This window comes from Globicephala melas, chromosome 10 (genome assembly GCF_963455315.2).
Source record: "Globicephala melas chromosome 10, mGloMel1.2, whole genome shotgun sequence".
In the NCBI taxonomy this organism is placed as follows: domain Eukaryota; kingdom Metazoa; phylum Chordata; class Mammalia; order Artiodactyla; family Delphinidae; genus Globicephala; species Globicephala melas.
The window spans coordinates 68,201,020-68,228,274 of record NC_083323.1 but is presented as its reverse complement, the minus strand read 5'-3'; the positions used below and the strand labels follow the sequence as shown (position 1 = coordinate 68,228,274).

The 27,255-nt window shown below is 36.6% G+C and overlaps 1 protein-coding gene across 2 annotated transcripts in view; it reads right to left on the bottom strand.

Annotated features, from left to right (window-relative positions):
* The window catches only part of ADAMTS20 (ADAM metallopeptidase with thrombospondin type 1 motif 20), a 195,487-nt gene that overhangs the window by 125,484 nt on the left and 42,748 nt on the right, over nt 1–27,255 (bottom strand). For both annotated transcript variants that reach the window (XM_030835354.2, XM_060306576.1), the window contains exons 4-7: nt 15,381–15,640; nt 2,777–2,860; nt 2,130–2,254; nt 753–793 (exon numbers count right to left, since the gene is read on the bottom strand). In XM_030835354.2, the coding sequence (XP_030691214.2) occupies nt 753–793; nt 2,130–2,254; nt 2,777–2,860; nt 15,381–15,640 (510 nt within the window). The remainder of the gene's footprint in view (nt 1–752; nt 794–2,129; nt 2,255–2,776; nt 2,861–15,380; nt 15,641–27,255) is intronic.

The following is a 27,255-nucleotide window of genomic DNA, read 5'->3' as shown; positions in this document are numbered from 1 at the left end:
AAAGGTATAAATTGGTACCACTTTAGAAAACAATTTGGTATTTCTTATAAAGTTAAACATAAGCACATTTAGTGGCATGCAATTCTAACCGTAGGAATATACCTTAGCTCTTATAATAAAGTTCATAATAGAAAACAGCTGGAATCAGCCCAAATATTCACTGACAGGATATAGATATGTGAACTGTGGATGAAATATTGTACAGCAGTGAAAATGCATGAACTAAAGCTCAAAAATAAGCATAATCAAGCAATTTCTTTTAGGAATATATACATATACAATAAAACTATTTTTCAAAAGATGGAAGGAACTGCCACATACAAAATTCATGCTATTGGTTACCTCTTGGGGAAGTGCAAGGGAGAGAATAAGGACTTAGCACAGGCCATAGAACAGTACCGAAAAATTTCTAATTCTTAAATCTGGTGGTGGATTCATGACTACTCTTTTTTTTTTTTGCTTTAAATTTGCATATAAGTTTTTATGTACTATTTTGTATGGATCAAATATTACACAATAAAACACTTTAAAATGCCAAGCTCTGCATAGCACTTGATATTTAGAAATTAATTGGTACATAAATATTAGCTCTTATTATTCTTTAAAACTTAGAGCAGAATCAAATAGTGACACTAACCATTAATTAATAATCAAAATGATTGTGTAAATTAAAAGGAAGATAATCGAGACATCATTTTAAATAATTCAGTAAACAATTATACAAGCTATATTTTATTTACCAAATAACTTACCTAATGTGTCACATTTCTCTCTAGCTCCACAAATGTCTTCCCTTAAAACAAAAAATTTTGAAGCATTTTCAGAAAATATTTTTGCAACATGCCAAAACAAAGATAAAGAAGCTTTAACTATGACATGACTATTACCCTAAACCTAGAGTAATACACCATTTTTGCATATCAATAAGCAATAGGTGCTATATAAAAGTGATTGCTGTGAACAGCTGAAGCTTAACCAAGTTCAATGAAAAGCTTTCTAAGTGTATTTTTCTCCTCTCTGCCTTTATTTATGCAGTAGTATATGCAATATACTCTTGATGTTTCAATGCCTTTATGAACTTCGGCTATTATTCTCAGCTGCAAAATAATGATGTTCTCAGATGTTACCAAGTTGCTTAAATTTTTTCCTTCTTAAATTACTTAGTCCTTAAACATTCATTATGACAGTTCTCTAGTCTCCTTCCTCATGGTCTCCTCTTACAGCCCTTTTCTTCCCTCCCATCATTAATCTGTTATCTTCAGTCTTTGCTGCTTGGCCTCTAACTATAACCCAGGGCAGTACCATGGATTGGTAATAGAATACTCTGTATAAATTTGAGTCAATTCTGTTTTAGTTTAGAAAAGAAATAAAGCACATGGACAATATGTCAGCTGTTTTACATGGACTAAAGGTTTTCATTTCAGGGTTCTAGAAAGCCAAAATTTCTCTGAGTCTGACCCTCAAGTAAAAGATTTTTCCCCCTTGGCCAAGCAACCAACTGAAACAAACAACAAACTCAGGATCTAAATATTCTGGTAGCATGACCGTTGCTGAAACAAAGATGTGAATTAACAATGTATGGTGGTACATGTAAAATGGATACTCATTTTATAATAGCAGCAGCTGCATATAAATAAATAGGTTTGAGAAAAACCCTAGCAAAAGCAGCCCGGTAATTAAGTCATGTGTTGAGCATCAAAACAAGGAGCAGATAGATATTTTTAAGTATAGGGCGTCCAGAATAAATTCAAAGGCTTTCTTTTACAAGCGATTTAAAGGTCAAGTTAGGGAAGAAACAAAACGCGTTCTCAGTTCCATAACTATATTAATTTCCAAGTAATTTTCCTAATTCTTACTCTGTCACTAATATAATAAGGAAATTATCTTGTTTATGTCAAACCATTACTTAGCAACCTAACGTTGCTAATTTCCTAAGGAATCAGGCCAGTGTTCTGGTCTGAAAAAAACAGAAGAATGCTTTCATTCAATGGTATCTTTTGTAATACAAGTTCTCATAGAACGTTTCCATGTATTATCGATAAAGAATTAACGTAAGAAGAAGTACTGGTGATCACACAGGAGATAAAGGGTAAACAATTTCATTGCAAGCGTTATTTCTAGAACTGTACCTAGTGATAAGAACAGCAGTATCATGGTGGGATGGGTGGGCATCATCTAGAACATTCTGAGTTTGCTGCCATAAACAGAAGTTGCGTAACGTGGTAGCCGCATTAAAACTGATGACTGGTCCTTCCTACACACAAAAAATCAGCAATTTAACATTACGTCAAAACATTCATGCCCTTTTTCCTTCCAAGCCTGTCAATGTTTATGCAATTCATTAAATAGCATTTTCACAGGCAAAGGAAGAAGTGGTATCATCTCTCCCTCATATCTAAAACATATTTCAGCAATACTTAAAACACTGTGATCAAAACACAAAAATTAGACCTTCCAAAATTTGGGATTGAAAAGCTAACTTCTGAAAATTACTATATTTTAAATCTTTCAACAGTAGGATTATAAAAGTGAATACCTCAATGTTTTCAACCTTAAATTTTTAAATTGTTTATTAATTTTTGTTACTTCCTCTGTTGTCATTCCATTTTGTTTCCATCACGACAGAAAAAGTTAACCCCACTCCTTTTCAAATCAAGTTTTGTAATATACATTTTTAAAATATCTCATTTCTAATAAGAGTTTTAATGATCTCTCTATATATTCCCGCTAAGAGCCTACTACAGCTAGGATTACTACTTTTAGAACTGTTTCTTACCTGTTCATCATGAATTATAACTAATTTTACAATTACTATATTTATAAGATTTCCAATACTTGAGTCCTTGTAGATCGCTGCAACCTGCAAGGAAAAAAATATAAGATTAGATGCCTAAAATGAACACCTTTTCTCAAAAAGTAAATTGAAACCAGTCTGAGCCAGAGCATCAATTCTCCAATTTAGCTGCACACTGGAATCTCCTAGGGAGCTTTTCACAAATCCCTAAGCTCACGCCACATCCCTTATCAATTAAATCAGAATCTTAAGGGTTGCGACCCAGGCATCAGCATCTTTTAAAATTCCCTGGCTTTTTAATGATTCCAATGTGAAGCCAAGTTTGAGAAACAGTATCTTAAATCTTGCTACTGAGATTCACTCATTGATCAGCAGCATTTGTATCACCTAGAGCTGATTAGAAATAAGGAATCTCAGGCCCCACCCTGGACAGGTGAGTCAGAATCTATATTTTAACAAGATCCTCAAGTGATCTGAACACGCATTAGAGCTTGGAAAATACTGTTCTAGATGATTCAGCAAAAAATTCACTACATTCTGTGTCACAATCCACAATTTATGTGTCCACAATACACCATAAAAATAAATATAGGGGGCTTCCCTGGTGGCGCAGTGGTTGAGAGTCCGCCTGCCGATGCAGGGGACACGGGTTCGTGTCCCGGTCTGGGAAGATCCCACATGCCACGGAGCGGCTGGGCCCGTGAGCCATGGCCGCTGAGCCTGCACGTCCAGAGCCTGTGCTCCGCAACGGGAGAGGCCACAACAGTGAGAGGCCCGCGTACCGCAAAAAAAAAATAAAATAAAAACAAGGTCATCTTGCTCATTTAATTGTATGCACCTCCTATTGTTTTATGTACTGACCTTTATAATCTATGTGCTCACACTCTATACATACATACCTTTTATAATATTTGGATATTCAGAGGTGCTTTTATTGAATAACTATTCAATTAAGCTGAATTGTGAATCAGGCAGATGAATGACCAGAAGGCCCACGTGTTACTTCAGAGGCTTTCCCAGTTAGCATGCACAACATGCTTCTCTTATTCCTAAAAGTACCACCCCATATTAGGTCACCATAATGGTAGGGTATCCATGTTTGCTACTTCCTCATAAACACATAACTAGAAATAATATTTACTGAATGTTTACTATGTTTGTGATGTGATCTAAGTTTAAATGTATTAATTCATTTAGTAATTCTCACAACAAATCCTATGAGCTAGAAACTATTGTATCCATTTTACGGATGAGAAAACTAAGGTACAGAGAAGTTAAGTAACGGACTCAAGGTTAGGTGGCTGGTAAGCAACAGAACAATTTCCATCCAAGGCAGTCTAGCTTCAGCTCTGACTACTTTATCTGATCTTATGGAGCTTCAGCATTCTACCCTAAGTATTTCCTAATTAGCTCTTGGTACAAAAGTTATTTCAGAACCCTGATGTGGTTCATGCCCTAGCCCCTGACACTGTCCTGCTATAGTCACTTGAGCATGGCCTCAGAAGTCCTACATAGTCAGGAGACCTGGGTTTTAGTTCTAGCTCTTATCAGTTACAAGCCCGTTGTCTAACTCTAGAAATGGATGTATCTACTTTTTGGCTCAATACCACAACTACACTGAGGCACTGAGCACCCTCCGTCACAGTGCCCTGGTGTGCCGGATTAGTATTTACCAGATGCTGTTGGGGAAGGGGTGTGAAAACGTTGGTTTTAAAGAACAAAATCATTCCACAGTTTGAGAAAAGTTGAGTAAAAAAATTAAACAGATGCCTTCATGGAGTCTTGAATAGGCTAACATATATGCATAAATATTAAATCTACAAGAGAGGTATTACATGCAGCATCTCACACAACTACTTGGCCAAGTCCTCTCTTCCCTTTCATGGAACATGCCGAAGGACGAGTATCGCATCCCAGACTACACTGTAGGAACTGCTAGGTTAGATTTGTAAGGTAGCTTTTGTTTTATAAAATCATGGAATATTGTTAAATTTTACTGTAATCACTCCACTTTAGAGTGCTATATATTAGAACTTTTATTGATCCAGTTAAAATGTATTCAATCTTTTATTCTTTTTTTATCTTTTAAAAAATTTTTATTTCATTTATTTTTTTATACAGCAGGTTCTTATTAGGTATCCATTTTATACATATTAGTGTGTATCTGTCAATCCCAACCTCCCAATTTATCCCACTACCACCCCCACCACCAGTTCCCCCTTAATGTCCATACGTTTGTTCTCTACATCTGTGTCTCTATTTCTGTCCTGCAAACTGGTTCATCTGTACCATTTTTCTAGGTTCCACATATATGAGTTAATGTACGATATTTGTTTTTCTCTTTCTGACTTACTTCAGTCTGTATGATAGTCTCTAGATCCATCCACATCTCTACAAATGACCCAGTTTCATTCCTTTTTATGGCTGAGTAATATTCCATTGTACACATGTATCACATCTTCTTTATCCATTCATCTGTGAATGGACACTTAGGTTCCTTCCATGACCTGGCTATTGTCAATAGTGCTACAATGAACATTGGGGTGCATGTGTCTTTCTGAATTATGTTTTTTTCTGGGTATATGCCCAGTAGTGCGATTGCTGGGTCATATGATAATTCTATTTTTAGTTTTTTAAGGAACCTCCATACTGTTCTCCATAGTGGCTGTATCAATTTACATTCTCACCAACAGTGCAAGAGGGTTCCCTTTTCTCCACACCCTCTCCAGCATTTGTTGTTTGTAGATTTTCTGATGATGCCCATTCTAACTTGTGTGAGGTGATAACTCCCCGTAGTTTTGATTTGCATTTCTCTAACAATTAGTGATGTTGAGAGGGTTTCATGTGTTTCATGGCCATCTGTATGTCTTCTTTGGAGAAATGTCTATTTAGGTCTTCTGCCCATTTTTTTGTTTGTTTTGTGGTTTTTTTTGTTTTTTTTTTGTGGTACGTGGGCCTCTCACTGTTGCGGCCTCTCCCGCTGCGGAGCACAGGATCCGAACGCGCAGGCCCAGCGACCACGGCTCATGGGCCCAGCTGCTCCGCGGCATGTGGGATCCTCCCGGACCGGGGCACAAACCTGTGTCCCCTGCATCGGCAGGCGGACTCTCAACCACTGCGCAACCAGGGAAGCCCTGTAAAAACTTTTAAGTATCATTAGATCCCATTTGGTTATTTTTGCTTTTATTTCCATTACTCTAGTTGGTGGATCAAAAAGAGATCTTGCTGTGATTTATGTCAAAGAGTGTCCTTCCTATGTTTTCTTCTAAGAGTTTTATACTGTCCACTCTTACATTTAGTTCTCTAATCCATTTTGAGTTTATTTTTGTGTATGGTGTTAGGGAGTGTTCTAATTTCATTCTTTTACATGTAGCTGTCTGGTTTTCCCAGCACCACTTATTGAAGAGACTGTCATTTCTCCATTCTTGCCTGCTTTGTCATAGATTAGTTGACCACAGGTGCGTGGGTTTATCTCTGGGCTTTCTATCCTGTTCCATTAACCTATACTTCTGTTTTTGTGCCATTACCATATTGTCTTGATTACTGTAGCTTTGTAGTATAGTCTGAAGTCAGGGAGTCTGATTCCGCCAGCTCCGGTTTTTTCCCTTAAGACTTCTTTGGCTATTCGGGGTCTTTTGTGTCTCCATACAAATTTTAAGATTTTTTGTTCTAGTTCCGTAAAAATTGCCATTGGTAGTTTGATAGGGATTGCATTGAATCTGTAGATTGCTTTCGGCAGTATAGTCATTTTCACAATATTGATTCTTCCAATCCAAGAACACGGTATTTCTCTCCATCTATTTGTATCATCTTTAATTTCTTTCAGCAGTGTCTTATAGTTTTCTGCATACAGGCCTTTTGTCTCCTTAGGTAGGTTTATTCCTAGGTATTTTGTTCTGTTTGTTGCAATGGTAAATGGGAGTGTTTCCTTAATTTCTCTTTCAGATTTTTCACCATTTGTGTATAGGAATGCAAGAGATTTCTGTGCATTAATTCTGTATCCTGCAACTTTAACCAATTCATTGATTAGCTCTAGGAGTTTTCTAGTGGCATCTTTAGGATTCTCTATGTATAGTATCATGTCATCTGCAAACAGTGACAGTTTTACTTCTTTTCCAATTTGTATTCCTTTTATTTCTTTTTCTTCTCTCATTGCTGTGGTAAAACTTCCAAACTATGTTGAATAAGAGTGGTGAGAGTGGGCACCTTTGTCTTGTTACTGATCTTCGAGGAAATACTTTCAGTTTTTCACCATTGACAATGATATTTCCTGTGGGTTTGTCATATATGGCCTTTATTATGTTGAGGTAGGTTCCCTCTATGACCACTTTCTGGAGATTTTTTATCATAAATGGGTGTTGAATTTTGTCAAAAGCTTTTTCTGCATCTATTGAGATGATCATATGGTTTTATTCAATTTGTTAATATGGTGTATCACAGTGATTGATTTGTGTATATTGAAGAATCCTTGCATCCCTCGGATAAATCCCACTTGATCATGGTGCATGATCCTTTTAATGTGTTGTTGGATTCTGTCTCCTAGGATTTTGTTGAGGATTTTTGCATCTATATTCATCAGTGATATTGGTCTGTAATTTTCTTTTTTTGTAGTATCCTTCTCTGGTTTTGGTATCAGGGTGATGGTGGCCTCACGGAATGAGTTGGGAGTGTTCCTTCCTCTTCAATTTTTTGGAAGAGTTTGAGAAGCATGGGTATTTGCTCTTCTCTAAATGTTTGATAGAGGTCACCTGTGAAGTCAACTGGTCCTTGACTTTTGTTTGTTGGAAGATTTTTAATCACAGTTTCAATTTCATTACTGGTGATTGGTCTGTTCATATTTTCTATTTCTTCCTGGTTCAGTCTTGGAAGGTTATACCGCTGTAAGAATTTGTCCATTTCTTCCAGGTTGTCCATTTTATTGGCATAGAGTTGCTTGTAGTAGTCTCAGGATGGTGGGTATTACTGCAGTTTCTGTTATAACTTCTCCTTTTTCATTTCTAATTTTACTGATTTGAGTCCTCTCCCTCTTTTTCTTGATGAGTCTGGCTAATGGTTTATCAGTTTTGTTTATCTTCTCCAAGAACAAGCTTTTAGTTTTATTGATCTATTGTTTTCTTTGTTTCTATTTCATTTATTTCTGCTCTGATCTTTATGATTTCTTTCCTTCAGCTAACTTTGGGTTTTGTTTGTTCTTCTTTCTCTAGTTCCTTTAGGTGTAAGGTTAGATTGTTTGAGATTTTTCTTGTTTCTTAAGGTAGGCTTGTATTTCTATAAACTTCCCTCTTAGAACTGCTGTTGCTGCATCCACAGATTTTGGATCATCATGTTTCCATTGTAATTTGTCTCCAGGTATTTTCTGATTTCCTCTTTGATTTCTTCAGTGAGCTTGGGTATTTAGTAACGTATTGTTTAGCCTCCATGTCTTTATGTTTATTTACGTTTTTTTCCCTGTAATTCATTTCTAATCTCATAGTGTTGTGGTCAGAAAAGATGCTTGATATGATTTCAATTTTCTTAATTTACTAAGGTTTTATTTGTGATCCAAGATGTGATCTATCCTGGAGAATGTTCCATGTGCACTTGAAAAAAAAAGTGTAATCTGCTGTTTTTGGATGGAATGTCCTATAAATATCAATTACATCTAGCTGATCTATTGTGTCATTTAAAGCTTGTGTTTCCTTATTAATTCTCTGTTTGGATGATCTGTCCATTGGTGTAAGTGAGGTGTTAAAGTCCCCCACTATTATTGTGTTACTGTTGATTTCCTCTTTTATAGCTGTTAGCAGTTGCCTTATGTATTGAAGTGCTCCTATGTTGGGTGCATATATATCTATAATTGTTATATCTTCTTCTTGGATTGATCCCTTGATCATTATGTAGTGTCCTTCCTTGTCTCTTGTAACATTCTTTATTTTAAACTCGATTTTATCTGATATGAGTATTGCTACTCCAGCTTTCTTTTGATTTCCATTTGCACAGAATGTGTTTTTCCATCCCCTCACTTTCAGTCTGTACGCGTCCCTAGGTCTGTAGTGGGTCTCTTGTAGACAGCATATATATGGGTCTTGTTTTTGTATCCATTCAGCGAGACTGTGTCTTTTGGTTGGAGCATTTAATCCATTCAGGTTTAAGGTAATTATCGACATGTATGTTCCTATGACCATTTTCTTAATTGTTATGGGTTTGTTTTTGCAGGTCCTTTTCATCTCTTGTGTTTCCCACTTAGAGAAGTTCCTTTAGCATTTGTTGTAGAGCTGGTTTGGTGGTGCTGAATTCTCTTAGCTTTTGCTTGTCTGTAAAGCTTTTTATTTCTCTGTCGAATCTGAATGAGGTCCTTGCCGGGTAGAGTAACCTTGGTTGTAGGTTATTCCCTTTCATCATTTTAAATATATCATGCCATTCCCTTCTGGCTTGTAGAGTTTCTGCTGAGAAATCAGCTGTTAATTTTATAGGGGTTCCCTTGTATGTTATTTGCCATTTTTCCCTTGTTGCTTTGAATAATTTTTGTCTTTAATTTTTGTCAATTTGATTACTATGTGTCTCCATGTGTTTCTCCTTGGGTTTATCCTGCCTGGGACTCTCTGCACTTCCTGGACTTTGGTGGCTATTTCCTTTCCCGTGTTAGGGAAGTTTTCGACTATAATCTCTTCAAATATTTGCTCAGGTCCTTTCTCTCTCTCTTCTCCTTCTGGGACCCCTATAATGTGAATGTTGTTGCGTTTAATGTTGTCCCAAAGGTCTCTTAGACTGTCTTCATTTCTTTTCATTCTTTTTTCCTTATTCTGTTCCGTGGCAGTGAATTCCACCATTTTGCCTTTCAGGTCACTTCTCCATTCTTCTGCCTCAGTTATTCTGCTATTGATTCCCTCTAGTGTAGTTTTCATTTCAGTTATTGTATTGTTCATCTCTGTTTGTTTGTTCTTTAATTCTTCTAGGTGTTTGTTCTTTAATTCTTCTAGGTTTTTGTTAAACATTTCTTGCATCTTCTCAATCTTTGCCTCCATTCTTTTTCCGAGGTCCTGGATCATCTTCACTATCATTATTCTGAATTTTTTTCTGCAAGGTTGCCTATCTCCACTTCATTTAGTTGTTCTTCTGGGGTTTTATCTTGTTCCTTTGCCTGGTACATAGTCCTCTGCCTTTTCATGTTGTCTATCTTTTTGTGAATGTGTTTTTTGTTCCAGAGGCTGCAGGATTGTAGTTCTTCTTGCTTCTGCTGTCTGCTCTCTGGTGGATGAGGCTATCTAAGAGGCTTGTGCAAGTTTCCTGATGGGAGGGACTGGTGGTGGGTGGAGCTGGCTGTTTCTCTGGTGGGCAGAGCTCAGTAAAAGTTTAATCTGCTTGTCTGCTGATGGGTGGGGCTGGGTTCCCTCCCTGTTGGTTTGGCCTGAGGACAACACTGGAGCTTACCCAGCTCTTTGGTGGGGCTAATGGTGGACTCTGGGAGGGTTCATGCCAAGAAGTACTTCCCAGAACTTCTGCTGCCAGTGTCCTTGTTCTCACAGTGAGCCACAGCCACCCCCACGCCTCTGCAGGAGACCCTCCAACAAGAGCAGGTAGGTCTTGTTCAGTCTCCTATGGGGTCACTGCTCCTTCCCCTGGGTCCCGATGCTCACACTACTTTGTGTGTGCCCTCCAAGAGTGGAGTCTCTGTTTCCCCCAGTCCTGTCGAAGTCCTGCAGTCAAATCCTCCTAGCCTTCAAAGTCTGATTCTCTAGGAATTCTTCTCCCATTTCCGGACCCCCAGGTTGGGAAGCCTGACATGGGGCTCAGAGCCTTCACTCCAGTTGGTGGACTTCTGTGGTATTAAGTGTTCTCCAGTTTGTCAGTCACCCACCCAGCAGTTTTATTTTGATTGTGCCCCTCTTACCAGCTCATTGTGGCTTCTCCTTTGTCTTTGGATGTGGGGTATCTCTTTTGTTGAGTTCCAGTGTCTTCCTGTCGATGATTGTTCAGCAGTTAGTTGTGATTCTGGTGCTCCCGCAAGAGAGAGTGAGTGCATGTCCTTCTACTCTTCCATCTTGAACCAATCCCCCAATCTTTTACTCTTTAAGTATTTGTTTCCCTGGCATATAGAATTCATATTGCTTTATAGTAGGTCTCATAAAATAGTAAACATTAATTCATAATTAGCAAAAGGAAAAGAAATGGTATGAATTGTTTAAATAGTTTAAGAAAATCCTAGGCAAAATAAAGTTCATGCAAAGCATGAAACAAATTATGTCGCTAGTAACTGACCAACTATTTTGAAATAATTTCCAAATAGTGCTTCAGCAAATGTTCATACATGGCATGTTTAGAGACTACCTTCTTTATTATTTTAGCCATTTTTTAAAATTAAGATAATTGACATATATCATTGTATTAGTTTTAGGTGTACAATGATTTGATATATGTACATATTGCAAAATAACCACTACAATAAGTTTGGTTAACATCTATCACCATGCATAGTTGCAATTTTTTTGGTTATGATAAGAACTTTTCAGATCTACTCTCTTAGCAACTTTCAAATATACAATACAGCATTGTTAACTGTAGTCATCATGCTGTACATTACATCCCCAGGAGTAATTTATCTTATAACTGTATATTTGTACCCTCTGACCACCTTCACCTTCAAAGTCATCTGTAAAGAACTGATTTTAACAAAGTGAACACATTTTGCTTACAGAGACCATTACTCTTATTAGAAAGATGTTTTCGTTTTTAAGTTAGAAAATGACATTCTGCATATGCACACAGTAAATATGTGCAAAGAATTAAGAACAGGTAGAGCACTGAGTTGAAGGGAAAGGTAACATAAATGGTTGAACATAAAGTACGAAAATAAATCATTAGTTTTTATTTTAGTGTGTTTGAAAATTTTCCCCATCCTAAATAACATCAGTAAAAGCAACTCAAAGAATTGAAAGCAATGATATTAAGTCAGTGTAATGTAGGTTAGGCTTTCTAGTTGATAAGTGTCTCTAATAGCAATTGTGTTTTAATAAATAGGGCTAATTCCTGAGAATCAAATGATGCTCTTGAAATTTACATTATTAAATCTGTAGCAAGGTGAATAGCATCAAGTCAAAACTTTGTAAACCCGAAGGAATGTGGAGTTTTCTGACACAGTAAGTATTTCCAAGATTAATTAAACAGTAAGTCATTGCATATCAAAATAAATCTGTTGAAAAAATAATAATGCATGTAAAATTACATTTTAACCTGATCATGTCACCCAAATTTTCTAAGGATAAAATTTTTGGAATAGCAAATAATTGAACATCTTTGCTCATTTAACACACACTTTTTTCATTAGATATACTATACACCACATATGTGCTCTTCCCAGCTAATTTTAATGTTATTTCCAGAAACTCTTTGAATAGAGATCACTAAGTTATTTTTGCAACATGAGTAAAGCACTCTAAAAGGTGAATTAAATCACACACACTATTTCTATATCACTGCACTCAGATATTTTTAAACTGTTGAAAGCAAAGGAAAAGTTTGAGAAGAGAGCATAATTGTTTACTTTGTACAGGATGAGTAAGTGTAGATAATCCTCTTTCTAAATTACGTGTGTAATCGATCTGCTCAATGCTGAAAGCATTCAGCAGTTTTTCCCACTATATCTGGAGCTCAACACAGAAACTCTTTCATCACTTTGAACTTTTCTTTAAATGGCTCTCAATCATATTCCAAGTCCAAATCACATATTCATGTCTTTTTCCTAAATTACTATGACCAAAAAACATTACCAATATCTCAAGTGTGTGCTTGAAATGCAGTTAATGCCTTTTTAAAAATTAGGACAAAGGGCTTCCCTGGTGGCTCAGTAGTTGAGAGTCCGCCTGCCAATGCAGGGGACACGGGTTTGTGCCCCAGTCCGGGAAGATCCCACATGCCGCGGAGTGGTTGGGCCCCTGAGCCATGGCCGCTGAGCCTGCACGTCCAGAGCCTGTGCTCCGCAACGGGACAGGCCACAACAGTGAGAGGCCCGCATACCGCAAAAAAAAAAAAAAAAAAAATTAGGACAAAATATGCAAAACTTGAATGCCTTCTTCTTCAACTGGAAACATCTGGGGACATTTATGTGGAAATAGTATTCCTCTTACTTCTTTAGAGCAATTTTGGAAATGGACTTCACAAGTGGAGATAAAACAAATTGGATTAGATTTGACTATCTCTGTGTAGTGTGACCAACTGTCCCAGTTTGCTCAGGACTAAGGGATTTCCAGAGACATGAGACTTTTAATACTAAAAGTAACAAAGTCCCAAAACAAGAGTCTGTCAACTCTTTCTCCAAGTTTCCATTCACCTTTAACATGGTTTACATCTACAAATATAGCTATGACCTCTTTTTTTCACTAATAAAATAACAATAACTGTCCAGAACCTGACAGAAAATCTGCTGACTTTCCTGCATCCTTATCTAAACATTCAACAGAAGAGAAAAAGAATAAAGAGAGCAAAAACCCCAGGTAATTTGAAGTCATCTGAAATTCGGCCTCTGAGGAGGAAAGAAAGTATATATAAAACCAAGACTACCTCAAAAGAGAGATTTACCCTCCTGAAACTTTCCTCCTGCCCCATCTGTATTTGGAATGTTCCCCTATTCCTCAACCTGTGGCAGTATCTCCCTGTGAATGAAAGCTTAACACAAACCAACTGACTACATCTACAAACATCTCGTCTAAACTGAATTTGGCTCTCCTAGTGGGACTAAAAATCTAGGAAATGGTATGTGCATGCACTGGTCTTCTGTTTCAAGCAATCTCAGAAGCAGATTTACTTTCCATGAAGTCAGAATGTCGGCTTTGTCCTTGATGAACTCTGGCTTTAAAACTCCCATGGACACAAGGTACATCACAATATCTTCTAAACAGTGATTACATTGATTTTTATGTAAAATACAGATGACAAAACTTTTCAGAGGATGGCATCATCACCAAAACTGTATTTGAGAGCTATCTGAAAATTACTCTTGTGCTCCTTGACTTCTTCTAGTCATTACTTCCAAAGCACTGATATGGGAGTTGTCACTTAACATGCTACAAAACCTGTTGCATTTATAAAATCTAATATTTTCCTTCAGTATCTCTATCCCCTCCCCAGTTTTCTTAATGAGTATCTGCTTTAACCATTTAAAATTGCCAAGGTTATCCCACACTGTTCCATATAATTGATATAATTTCCTACATATCAATCAACATCCTCCATGTCAATGTTCTCATTAGAATCCCTTCATAATGAGCATGCCACACCCATATCTAGATAATTATACATCTAGATAACTACTTCAGATTCGGAAGTTAAAAAGTCATCAGAATAAATCTGTATGTATAGCTCTGTTGTCATTTTAAAAATTCAACTCAAGTAAACAAAAGACATCTATACTGTACAAATTTAGGAAAATCATTTTGGATCATCTCTGGTTTTTGTCTGTTACAATGTCATTTATTTTGAAAAAAGTATCACTTTAATCACTTATTTACTCATTCTTTAACTAACTAATGAGTGACCATTTCATACCAGATACTGTGTTTAGGCAGCAGAGATCATGTATTCTTAGCACTTATAAGAATTTAAGATAAAATGTTATACGTAAGGAAAATAACAAAGTCTTAGGATCTTTAAGTCACAATGAAAGTAACTGGCGAGTTCTTGTTAAAGGAGATTTAAAATAGCCTATATATGTGTCCTGGTCAAGTTTTATCCACCAAGTAGGCCTGAATTCCCTACCTGTGAATAGAGATACTTCTAGCCATGAGATGTGTTCCAATATCCTGGATGTGTATAAACAGGGGACCATATAATTCATCAACTAAACCAAGATACTCCTGAGAATGAAAGAGGTACTTTTAGTAATTACTTCAAAACAGCAGGACTTAATCCAGCAATGTCCCAGACAGTAGATATATGTGTGTATATATGTATGTGGGTGCCTATATACGTGCATGTATATAGGACATAGAGTGCTACCACTAACACAGAACCAGTGTTCTTTACTGGCACTAGAATTCTGTTCTAACGATACTGGCACCACCATTGCTCAAAGAGATATTAACATCAGCTCAAAAGCTCTTATAACTACTGTGATCTTACACCCCAAATTTGCTAAAGCAGCTCTATTAGTAACAGGTTATCCTTTTATTGCCATAATACTTTTATAACTTAAAATATCATGTGTCCCAATTTGAGTTGGCGAATGCAGTAGTAGTAAAATTAGTATCCCCTCCTTCTGTGCAGAAATAAGATAAGGTTTAAAAATTCAGATTCAAAGGGCAAAAGATCAGTTCTACTAAGATCTTCCCTGTCACTAGGGGGCAGAAGCCATTCATGTGATGAAGTAAAGATTCAAGCAATTTCTGTAAGTGGCTTGTTTCAAAGATTTTAGATTTTTTAGAAAACTGTCCAAGTAACAGAATGGGATACTTGCTATATACATCTATTTAAACTAAATTTCAAGGAAATATTTTTGGCTTAAATATAGACAATTTGCTTACATCTAAAGTTCGGGAAAACATTTTAATTAAATGTGAAAAAATATTATGTTAAACACCTTAGAAAATACAAAGGACCCGTTAAGTTTACTTACAATTGACATTAGAGTTAGTACGTAGTGCTGCAAATTCTGTCCATGATGATGAACCATTTTAGCATCAGCTGTAACCATAACTTCCACATATCTTGGATACGACAAAAAACGTTTTTTCCTGGAATGTAATTGACTTCTTTCATCTTTCAATGATATATTTTTTGAAAAGTCTCCTAAAACCATTTCCTCCTTTATATTAAGATCTTCATTCATGTCGCTGTAGTTATGAAAGGGTAAAGTGGTTTTCTTTATTTGACTTTCTGGTGGGGGAAGAATACAACAATGTGGAGTCATTAAGTTGGAGGTGACTCAAAATACTGCACAGAATAGAATAACCAAAAATATTGAATACTTACACACCTGCTTCCAATATGAAATAAAAGGACAAAAAGAAATTATTTTAAAGTGTTATACCATATTATCATAAGCATTACTACTCACAGTAATATAATGTTCACATTTTCATAGATTGCACTAACAAAACTGTATGTAATACATGTCTTATTTTAACAGCTATGACTATTCAAAATATATATTAACCACTGGGCAGAAAATAAAAACAAATCAAAGAGAACTTTTGTTTTTTTCAGTAGGTAAATTAGGTCCTCAAGCCACTGATTGCATCTAATCTCATTACAGAGAAGTATTTTGTAGGATGAAACTTCATAAAATACAGAAAAGAAACATATTTTTTGTTATACAGCATGTGAAGAGCACCAACAGAAAATGAACCCATATAACAACAGACGGCTTTTCAAACCCAGAAAGTCAAAGGTTGATATAAATTGTATAATACTTGATTATATGAAATACCTGATTATTTTTATTACATTTCTTTATATATAAATACAGTGTTAAAACTGATGAAACCTTAGGGATTATTATGGCAACTACTTGAAGTCCTATGCATTTATAAAAGTCACTTCTAAATTCTTATTTGTGCTAATGGAAAAAAATTCACAGGCAGCATGAGTGTTTGCCCTCTTTCCTTCTCTTTAAATTTATTCCTCTACTCTCTTTCTTATTTTTCTCTTATAATTGTTTAGTGAAACTATTTAGAACAGAAAAGTGGACCAAAGACATCAGGTAAGAAGAAATAAAAGGTCCTGAATAACTCGTAAGGCAAATCATCAATACCACAACAATCAAGATTTAGTTGTACTATAAGGATTAGACAAAATATAAAACTATATTACAGAAATAATTCATTTCACTTAAAATTAGCAGCAATCCTATGGTTGTAAAAAAAGAAACAAAAGTCCTTGAACAATGTTTCCACAGATGAACTACTTCTTCTAATTCTTAAAACCATCCTGCCTTTTAATGTTACTATGCTCTTAAGTTTTAAAATTTATCTCAGTGGGAGATTGTGGGAATCTGGCAAACTGAATATACATTCCTAAAACTTTGTCCTGCCATATTTTTCCTAGGGTGATTCAACCACCAAAATATCCATGACGAATTATTAGACCCTGGAGAAGATCCCAGATATATCTGATGAATACAAACCTCAGATATATCAGAAAGAAGCTAAATATTCATGTTTTGTTTTATTTTTTCATCCACTTCATTCATTCAAAATAAACTTTCATTGAGTACCTACTCTATGTCAGCAAACATTTAGAAACTGAGGAGCAAACAGCATCTAGTAAGGCTTACACTCTCGTGGGAAGAGAAAAAATAAATGAACACATATTGAAGCACTTAAAGTTACCTCAAATTTGTTCTTAAATAACAATTCAACCAAAAGACAAAAAAAGTGACTCAACCTTACCAAAACGGCTAAAACTTAAAAGACTGATAATACCAAGTGTTGGTACAGCCACTTTGGAAAACTATCTGGCAATTTCTAAGTTAAGTTACACATGTACCCAACGGCTCTGCAATTACACTCCTAGATACATACCTAAGAGAGGGAAAATATATGTCCACAAAACACTTGTATAAGAATGTCCATAGCATGACCAATGGAACAGAATAAAGAACCAAGAAATAAACCCTCACATATATGGTCAAATGATCTTTGACAAGGGTGCCAAGGACACTACATGGGGAAAGAACAGGCTCCTCAACGAATGGTGTTGGAAAACTAGATATCTCCATATAGAAGAATGAAATTGGACCTTATCTTACAACATATATAAAAATTAACTCAAGGGCTTCCCTGGTGGCGCAGTGGTTGAGAGGCCGCCTGCCGATGCAGGGGACACGGGTTCGTGCCCCAGTCCGGGAAGATCCCACATGCCACAGAGTGGCTGGGCCTGTGAGCCATGGCCGCTGAGCCTGCACATCCAGAGCCTGTGCTCTGCAACGGGAGAGGCCACAACAGTGAGAGGCCACATATCACAAAAAAAAAAAAAATTAACTCAAAATGGATTAAGATCTAAAAGAAAGACGTAAAACTTTGAAACTCCTAAAAGAAAACAGACGAAAAGCTTCATGACAGCTGGTGTGGCAATGATGATTTGGATGTGACACCAAAGCACAGGCAATAAATGCAAAAAATAGACAAATACGACTACAAACTTTAAAATGTATGTGCATTAAAGAACACAATCCACAGAGTGAAAATGCAACCTATTGAATGGGAGAAGATATTTGCAAATCATATCTGATAAGGAGTTAAGCAGGTAATATACAGAAAAAAGAAATATATATATATATATATATACACATAAACTCTTACAACTCAATAAAAATAACCTGATTTCTTAAATGGTAGAAGGACTTGAATAGACATTTTACCAAAGAGAATATAAAAATGGACAACAAGCATATAAAAAAAGATGCTCAACATCACTTATCATTAGAGAAATGCAAATCAAAACTACAAACAGATATAATTTCACACCCATTAGGATGGCAACTATTTAAGAAAAAAAACAGAAAATAAGTGTCAATGAGGATATGGAGAAATTGGAACCTTTGTGAACTGTTGGTAAGATTATAAAATGGTGCAACAGCTACGGGTAACAGTATAAAAGTACTTAAAAAATTTACATATAGAACTACCATATGATCCAGCAATTCTACATCTCAGTATATATCCAAACAAATTAAAAACAGGGTCTTGAAGTAATAGTTGCACATCCATGTTCATTGCAGCATTATTCACAACAGCCAAAGGGTGGAAGCAACCCAAATATCTATTGATAGATAAATGTATAAATGAAATGTGGTATATGTATAAAATGGATTATTCAGCCTTAAAAAAGGAAATTATTTCATGCTCTGACATGGACGAACCTTGAGGATAGTATGCTAACTAAAAATAAGCCAGCCACAAAAATATAAATCCTGTATGATTCCACTTACAAGGTATCTAAAATAGTCAAAATCACAGAAACAAAGTTGAATGGTTAGTTACCAGGGCCTGTCAATATCTCACTACCTGAGATAGCCCCCAAAGTCTGTCCAGCCTGAGTGCTAAGAAATCAAACATCTCACTGGCTAGTAGTAAGTTAAACAACACATTTGATGAAGCACTATGTCTTGAAGGAGTCAGACTGATAGTAAGTTGGAATAGGTGGTTCTTTGCAGGCTGAAATAATGAAAGAAACAAATAGAATTCCAAACTGGAATGAAAACACTGGATATAGTAATATAGCACAGAAAAAAGAAAGTCTCTAGAACAAAAGAATATATAAATTTTAAATTCAATTCTGGAGTAATTAATCAATTGAAAAAGGAAAAAATAGCAAATATCAGGATCCTGTAAACATTAAGACCACATTATAAACAGCTTGATGCAAAAAAATTCAGAAATGTTTTCTAGAACATTTATGAAAAAAATACAACATCAAAACTGACCCATAAAGAATTAGAAAGCCTAATAGCCACATAACTTAAAAAAAACTGAACTCTAATCAAAATCCAGTCTCAAAGGGCTTCACCAGTAAATATGATTAAACATTTAAAGAAGAAATAGCTCTACTTTCTCAAATACTTTTCTAAGAATTAAAAAAAAAAAAAGAGGGAGAAAGATCCCAAACATGTTTTATGAGGATTTTAAATGACGATATATCAGAATATCTTCAAGATCTGGTTTTTATTTTTAAAACAGGACTCTTTAGGACACAAAAAATACTAACCATAAAGACTATTCATTTGAGTAAGTTAAGACTTTGAATTTGTGTTTACCACTATGGGAGTAGGAGAAGGTATCTGCAATAAATATAAAAGGGCTTGAGGAGTCAAGCTGGCAGTGTGGAAAGACGCAGAGTTCACATCTCCCCACAATTAGGGTGCCTGCCAGATGCTGGTAGGAGACCCCGACACCCAAGGAGACAGGAAGAACCCCCAAGCAAACCGGTAGGACGTGGGGGCACTGAGCAGGGAGGAGAAGTGGAGGCCAGACAGAACTGGTGCCCCTGAGGGATGACTGAGAGGGGGGAGGGGTTCTCATGCCTGGAGGAACCCTCAGGGGCTCGGACTGGGGGGAACAGACCCAGCATCTCCCTTGCCCAATCAGCTGGGGAAGTCTGCCCGGCTCTTGGGCCCGGTTCTACGCCCTCAGAGGTCACCTCTGGCCTGGGTTGGTCTTGGGGGCATAGAAGGGAGGACAGGAGAGAACAGGAGAGGCAGGCAGGAGGGTCCCTCCAGGACCAGAGGAGCAGGAAAGGAGTGGAGGGTGTTTGCCCCACCGAATTGGGCATGGGGAGCCTGTTGAGTTCCCAGGCCAGTCCCCCATCCTCCAAAGCCCCCTCCAGGCCACATGGGTCCTGAGAGCATAGGAGGGCAGCCAGAGAGATCAGGAGAGGCAGATGGGAGGGATCCTCCAGGACAGGAGGAGCAGGAGAGGAGCTGAGGGCATTTTCCCCACCCACTTGAGCCCAGGAAGCCTACTGGCCTCCCTGGTGGGGTCCCCCACCCTCTGAGACCAGGGGTGGGGGGCACACCTGGGCCTCTTCTGTTCTGTTGAGCCTAAGCCCCAACCCCCACACCCCAACCCACCCCGTTGAGCCTAAGCCCCAACCCCCACACCCCAACCCACCCCGCCATTTCCAGCCCTGTGGGTACTAAGCATATGCCCAAACCTCACCCCTGCTTAGGTCCTGCCCTCCACAGCCAAGGCCTTTTCAACTTTTTCATTTTCCTCCTCTTCCTTTTTACTATTGCGGTTCTGTTTTACCTTCCAGTTGTTGTTTCATCTATATTTTTATTTTTATATTTTTTCTAACATAGCTGGATAATTTTGCACCCCCGCATGGCTTGCGGGATCTTGATTCACGAGCTGGGGGTCGGGCAGAAGCTCCTGTAGTGGGAGCTCCAAGTCCAAACCACTGGACTACCAGAGAACCTCAGACCCCAGGGAATATTCATCGGAGTGAGGTCTCCCAGAGGTCCTCATCACAGCACGAAGGCCCAGCTCTACTCAACAGCCTACACACTCCAGGGTTCGAAGCCTCAGGCCAAACAACCATTAAGACAGGAACACAATCCCACTCATAAAAAAAAGGAAAAAATAAAATTAGACAGCAAAAAATATGTCACAGATGAAGGAGCAAGGTAAAAACCTGTAAGACAAAATAAATGAAGAAGAAATAGGTGATCTGCTGAAAAAGAATTCAGAGTAATGATAGTAAAGATGATCCAGAATCTCGGAAAAAGAATGGAGGCACAGATTGAGAAAATACAAGAAATGTTTAACAAAGATCTAGAAGAACTAAAGAACAAGCAAACAGAGATGGACGACACAATAACTGAAATGAAAAATACACTAGAAGGAATCAATAACAGAATAACTGAGGCAGAAGAACGAATAAGTGAGCGGGAAGACAAAATGGTGGAAATATCTGGCAAGGAGCAGAACAAAGAAAAAAAAGAGAAAGAATTGAAGACAATCTAAGAGACCTCTGGGACACACTAAATGCACCAACGTACGAATTATGGGGTCCCAGAAGAAGAAAAGAAGAAAGGGTCTGAGAAAATATTTGAAGAGATTATAGTAGAAAACTTCCCTAACATGAGAAAGGAAATAGGCACCCAAGTGCAGGAAACACAGAGAGAGCCCCATACAGGATAAACCCTAGGAGAAACACACCAAAGCACATATTAATCAAACTAACAAAAATTAAATTGAAAGAAAAAATATTAAAAGCAGCAAGGGAAAAACAAAAAATAACATACAAAAGAATCCCCATAAGGTATCAGCTGATTTTTCAGCAGAAACTCTGCAGGCCAGAAAGGAATGGCAGGATATACTTAAAGTGATGAAAGGGAAAAAATCTACAACCAAGATTACTCTACCCATCAAGGATCTCACTCAGATTTGATGGAGAAATCAAAAGATTTTCAGACAAGCAAGACCATCAAACCAGCTTTACAACAAATGCGAAAGAAACTTCTCTAGGAGGGAAACACAAGAGAAGAAAAAGACTCACAAAAACAAACCCAAAACAATCAAGAAAATGGAAATAGGAACATACATATTGATAATAACCTTGAACGTAAACGGATTAAATGCCCCAACGAAAAGACACAGACTGGCTGAATAGATACAAAAGCAAGACCCACATATGCTGTCTACAAGAGACCCACTTCAAAGTGAAAGGATGGAAAAAGATATTCCATGCAAATGGAAATCAAAAGAAAGCTGCAGAAGCAATACTCATATCAGATAAAATAGACTTTACAATAAAGACTGTTACAAGAGATAAGAAAGGAAACTAATAATGATCAAGGGATCAATCCAAAAAGAAGATATAACAGTTATAAGTGTTTATGCACCCAACATAGGAGCACCTCAATACATAAGGCAAATGCTAACAACCATGAAAGGAGAAATCGACAGTAACACAATAATAGTAGGGGACTTTAACACCCCACTTTCACCAATGGACAGATCATCCAAAATGAAAATAAATAAGGCAACACAAGCTTTAAATGATACATGAAACAAGATGGACTTAATTGATATTTATAGGACACTCCATCCAAAAACAACAGAATACACTTTCTTCTCAAGTGCTCATGGAACATTCTCCAGGATAGATCATATCTTAGGCCACAAATCAAGCCCTGGAAAATTTAAGAAAATTAAAATCGTATCAAGCATCGTTTCTGACCACACGCTATGAGATTGGAAATTAATTAGAGGAAACACACTGTAAAAACCACAAATACACAGAGGCTAAACAGTGCGCTACTAAATAACCAAGAGATCACTGAAGAAATCAAAGAAGAAATAAAAAAATACGTAGAAACAAATGAAACAAAACCACAACGACCCAAAACCTATGGGACACAGAAAAAGAAGTTCTAAGAGGGAAGTTCATAGCAATTCAATCTCATAACAAGAAACAAGAAGAATCTCAAATAAACAATCTAACCTTACACTTAAAGCAACTAGAGAAAGAAGAACAAACAAAACACAAAGTCAGTAGAAGGAAATAAATCATAAAGATCAGAGCAGAAATAAATGAAATAGAAACGAAGAAAACAATAGCAAATATCAATAAAACTAAAAGCTGGTCCTTTGAGAAGATAAAAAAAATTGATAAACCATTAGTCAGACACATCAAGAAAAAAAGGGAGAGCAAATCAATAAAATTAGAAATGAAAAAGGAGAAATCACAACTGACACCGCAGAAACACAAAGGATTATAAGAGACTACTACAAACAACTATATGCCAATAAAACGGACAACCACGAAGAAATGGACAAATTCTTGGAAAGGTACAATTTTCCAAGACTGAACCAGGAAGAATTAGAAAATATAAACAGACCTATCAAAAGTAATGAAATTGAAACTGTAATTAAAAGTATTCCAACAAACAAAAGCTCAGGACCAGATGGCTTCACAGCTGAAATCTATCAAACATATAGAGAAGAGCTAACACTGATACCTCTCAAACTCTTCCAAAAATTGCAGAGGGATGAACACTCCCAAATTCATTCTATGAAGCCACCATCACCCTGATACCAAAACCAGAAAAAGATATCACAAAAAAAGAAAATTGTAGACCAATATCACTGATGAACATAGACGCAAAAATCCTGAACAAAATACTAGCAAACAGAATCCAACAACATATTAAAAGGATCACACACCATGGTCAAGTGGGGTTTATCCCAGGAATGCAAGGATTCTTCAATATATGCAAATCAATCAATGTGATACACCATATCAACAAATCAAGGGAAAAAATAATGATCATCTCAATAGATGCAGACAAAGCTTTTGACAAAATTCAACACCCATTTACGATAAAAACTCTCTAGAAAATGGGCACAGAGGGAACCTACCTCAACATAATAAAGGCCATATATGACAAACCCACAGCAAACATCATACTCAATGGTGAAAATCTGAAAGCATTTCCACTAAGATCAGGAACAAGACAAGGAGGTCCACTCTCCCCACTCTTATTCAACATAGTTTTGGAAGTCCTAGCCATGGCAATCAGAGAAGAAAAAGAAATAAAAGGAATACAGATTGGAAAAGAAGAAGTAAAGCTGTCACTGTTCGCAGATGACATGATACTATACATGGATAATCCTAAAAATGCCACCAGAAAAATACTAGAACTAATCAATGAATTTGATAACGTTTCAGGATACAAAATTAATGCACAGAAATCTCTGGCATTCCTATACACGAATGATGAAAAATCAGAAAAAGAAATTAAGGAATCAATCTCATTTAACACTGCAACAAAAAGAATAAAATACCTAGGAATAAACCTACCTAAGGAAGCAAAAGACTTGTACCCAGAAAACTCTAAAACACTGATAAAAGAAATCACCAGATGATATAAACAGATGGAAAAATATACCATGTTCTTGGATTGGAAGAATCAACATTGTGAAAATGCCGATACTACCCAAAGCAATCTACAGATTCAATGCAATCCCTATCAAACTACCAACGGCATTTTTCACAGGACTAGAACAAAAAATTTTACAATTCGTAAGGAAACAAAAAAGACCCTGAATAGCCAAAGCAATTTTGATAAAGAAAAGTGGAGCTGGAGGAATCAAGCCCCCCAACCTCAAACTATACTACAAAGCTATAGTAATCAAGACAATATGGTACTGGCACAAAAACAGAAATATAGATCAATCATACAGGATAGAAAGCCCAGAGATAAACCCACGCATATATGGTCACCTAATATATGACAAAGGAGGCAAGAACATACAAAGGAGAAGAGACAGACTCTTCAATAATTGGTGCTGGGAAAACTGGACAGCTACATGTAAAAGAACGAAATTAGAACACTACCTAACACCATACACAAAAATAAACTCCAAATGGATTACAGACCTAAATGTAAGACCAGACACTATAAACCTCAGAGAAAAACATAGGGAAAACACTCTTTGACATAAACCACAGCAAGATCTTTTTTGACCCACCTTCTAGAGTAATGGAAATAAAAACAAAAATAAACAAATGGGACCTAATTAAGCTTAAAAGCTTTTGCACAGCAAAGGAAACCATAAACAAGATTAAAAGACAACCCTCAGAATGGGAATTTGCAAATGAAACAACGGACAAAGGATTAATCTCCAAAACATACAAACAGCTCCTTGAAACAATGGACAAAGGATTAATCTCCAAAATATACAAACAGCTCATGAAGCTCAATATCAAAAAATCAAACAATTCAATTAAAAAATGGGTGGAAGATCTAAATAGACATTTCACCAAAGAAGACATACAGATGGCCAAGAGGCACATGAAAAGATGCTCAACATCACTAATTATCAGAGAAATGCAAATCAAAACTACAATGAGGTATCACCTCACACCGGTCAGAATGGCCATTATCAAAAAATCTAGAAAAAATAAATGCTGGAAAAGGTATGGTGAAAAAAGGAACCTTCCTGCACTGTTAGTAGGAATGTAAATTGATACAACCACTATGGAGAACAGTATGGAGGTTCCTTAAAAAATTAAAAATAGAACTACCATATGACCCAGCAATCCCACTACTGGGCATATACCCTGAGAAAACCGTAATTCAAAAAGAGACATGTACCACAATGTTCACTGCAGCACTATTTACAATAGCCAGAACATGGAAGCAACCTAAATGTCCATCTACAGATGAATGGATAAAGAAGATGTGGCACATACATACAATGGAATATTACTCAGCCACAGAAAGAAACAAAATTGAGTTATTTGTAGTGCAGTGGATGTACTTAGATTCTGTCATACAGAGTGAAGTAAGTCAGAAAGAGAAAAACGAGTACCATAGGCTAATACATATATATGGAATCTAAAAAAAAATGGTTCTGAAGAACCTAGGGGCAGGACAGGAATAAAGACATAGACATAGAGAATGGACTGAGGACACAGGGGAAGAGAGGGAAGCTGGGGCAAAATGAGAGTAGCATCGACATATATACACTACCGAATGTAAAATAGTTAGCTAGTGGGAAGCAGCAGCATAGCACAGAGAAATCAGCTTGGTGCTTTGCGATGACCTAGAGGGGTGGGACAGGGAGGGTGGGAGGGACGCTCAAGAGGGAGGGGATATGGGGATATTATGTATACATATAGCTGATTCACTTTGTTGTACAACAGAAACTAACACAGTATTGCTAAGCAATTATACTCTAATAAAGATCTCTTAAAAAAATAAATAAATAAAGGGCTTATATGCAGATTATATAATTAACCACTGCAAATAAGAAATAAGACAAAAATAGGAGAGTTGAATACCTCAAAAAAGACAAAAGTCAAAGCAATAAATATATGAAAACAGTGCCAAAAATTTATCGATAATCAGGGAAATGCACATTAAAGCACAATGAAACTTGACTATTTACCCTCCCAAATGGCTAAAATGAAAAATATTGAAAATAACAAGGCATGGTAATATAATGTTATTACCATGAACCTCTCGTATACTGCTGGAGATGGTGAAAAGTGGCGTATTTACTTTGGAAAATTTCAGTGGGGCAAGAAGGAACTGGGATAGGTCACATAGCTTCGTGCAAAAAAGGATATAATTATTATTTACTTTTAATATCAGCAAGTATCAGGTGTGTGTATATACAAGTGTTAAAATAACCACATCACCAAAGGAAAAAGATACTCAGTAGAACTTCTAATTTCAAAAGGGTGGGGGATGACTTAAGAAAACTCAGCAAAAGTAAGGAAATGGAGAAAAAAGAAATCAGAATATCATTAATATGAAATACAAATAACACAATATATTGGTTATTATAATCCGAGCACAGAAGAGCCTTGAACAACATGGGTATGAGCTGTGTGGGTCCACTTATACGTGGATGTTTTTCAATAAATAGGTACTATAGTACTATGACCTGCAGTTGGTTGAATCCACGGGTGCAGAACCACAGATATGGAGAGCCAACTATAAAGATATATGCAGATTTTCCACTGAGCGGGGGTCAGCACCCCAAACCCCCGCCTTGTTCAAGGATCAGCTGTACATTTCTGACAAATTTATTTGTATTAACTAATTTAATAGTGGCATACAAAATAAGTACTATTGTTAATCCCATTTTATAAATGAGGAATCTACAATATAAACAGATTACAGAACTCACATAAACAGTTAATCATTGATAAAGCTGAAAATGAAAACAGATAAAACTAACTAAATAGTTCATATCATAATAAAGGTAGTTTAAATTTGCCTATCAAAAAGCAAAAGCTTTATAGAATTGGGTTGGTAAAATCCAGCCCTATGTAACTAATAAGTAGCACATCTAAGGTTTAAATCCTGGGGATCTGGCTCCAGAGTCAGTGGTTTTAACCCCTAAAACATACTGCTTGACAATGAAGGTTAAAGGAAAAAAGAAAGAAAACCATAATTTAACAACAAATACAGTGTTATCAGTACAGATCTCAAGAGTTTAATCTCTATAGCAAATGAAATAATGATAAGAATA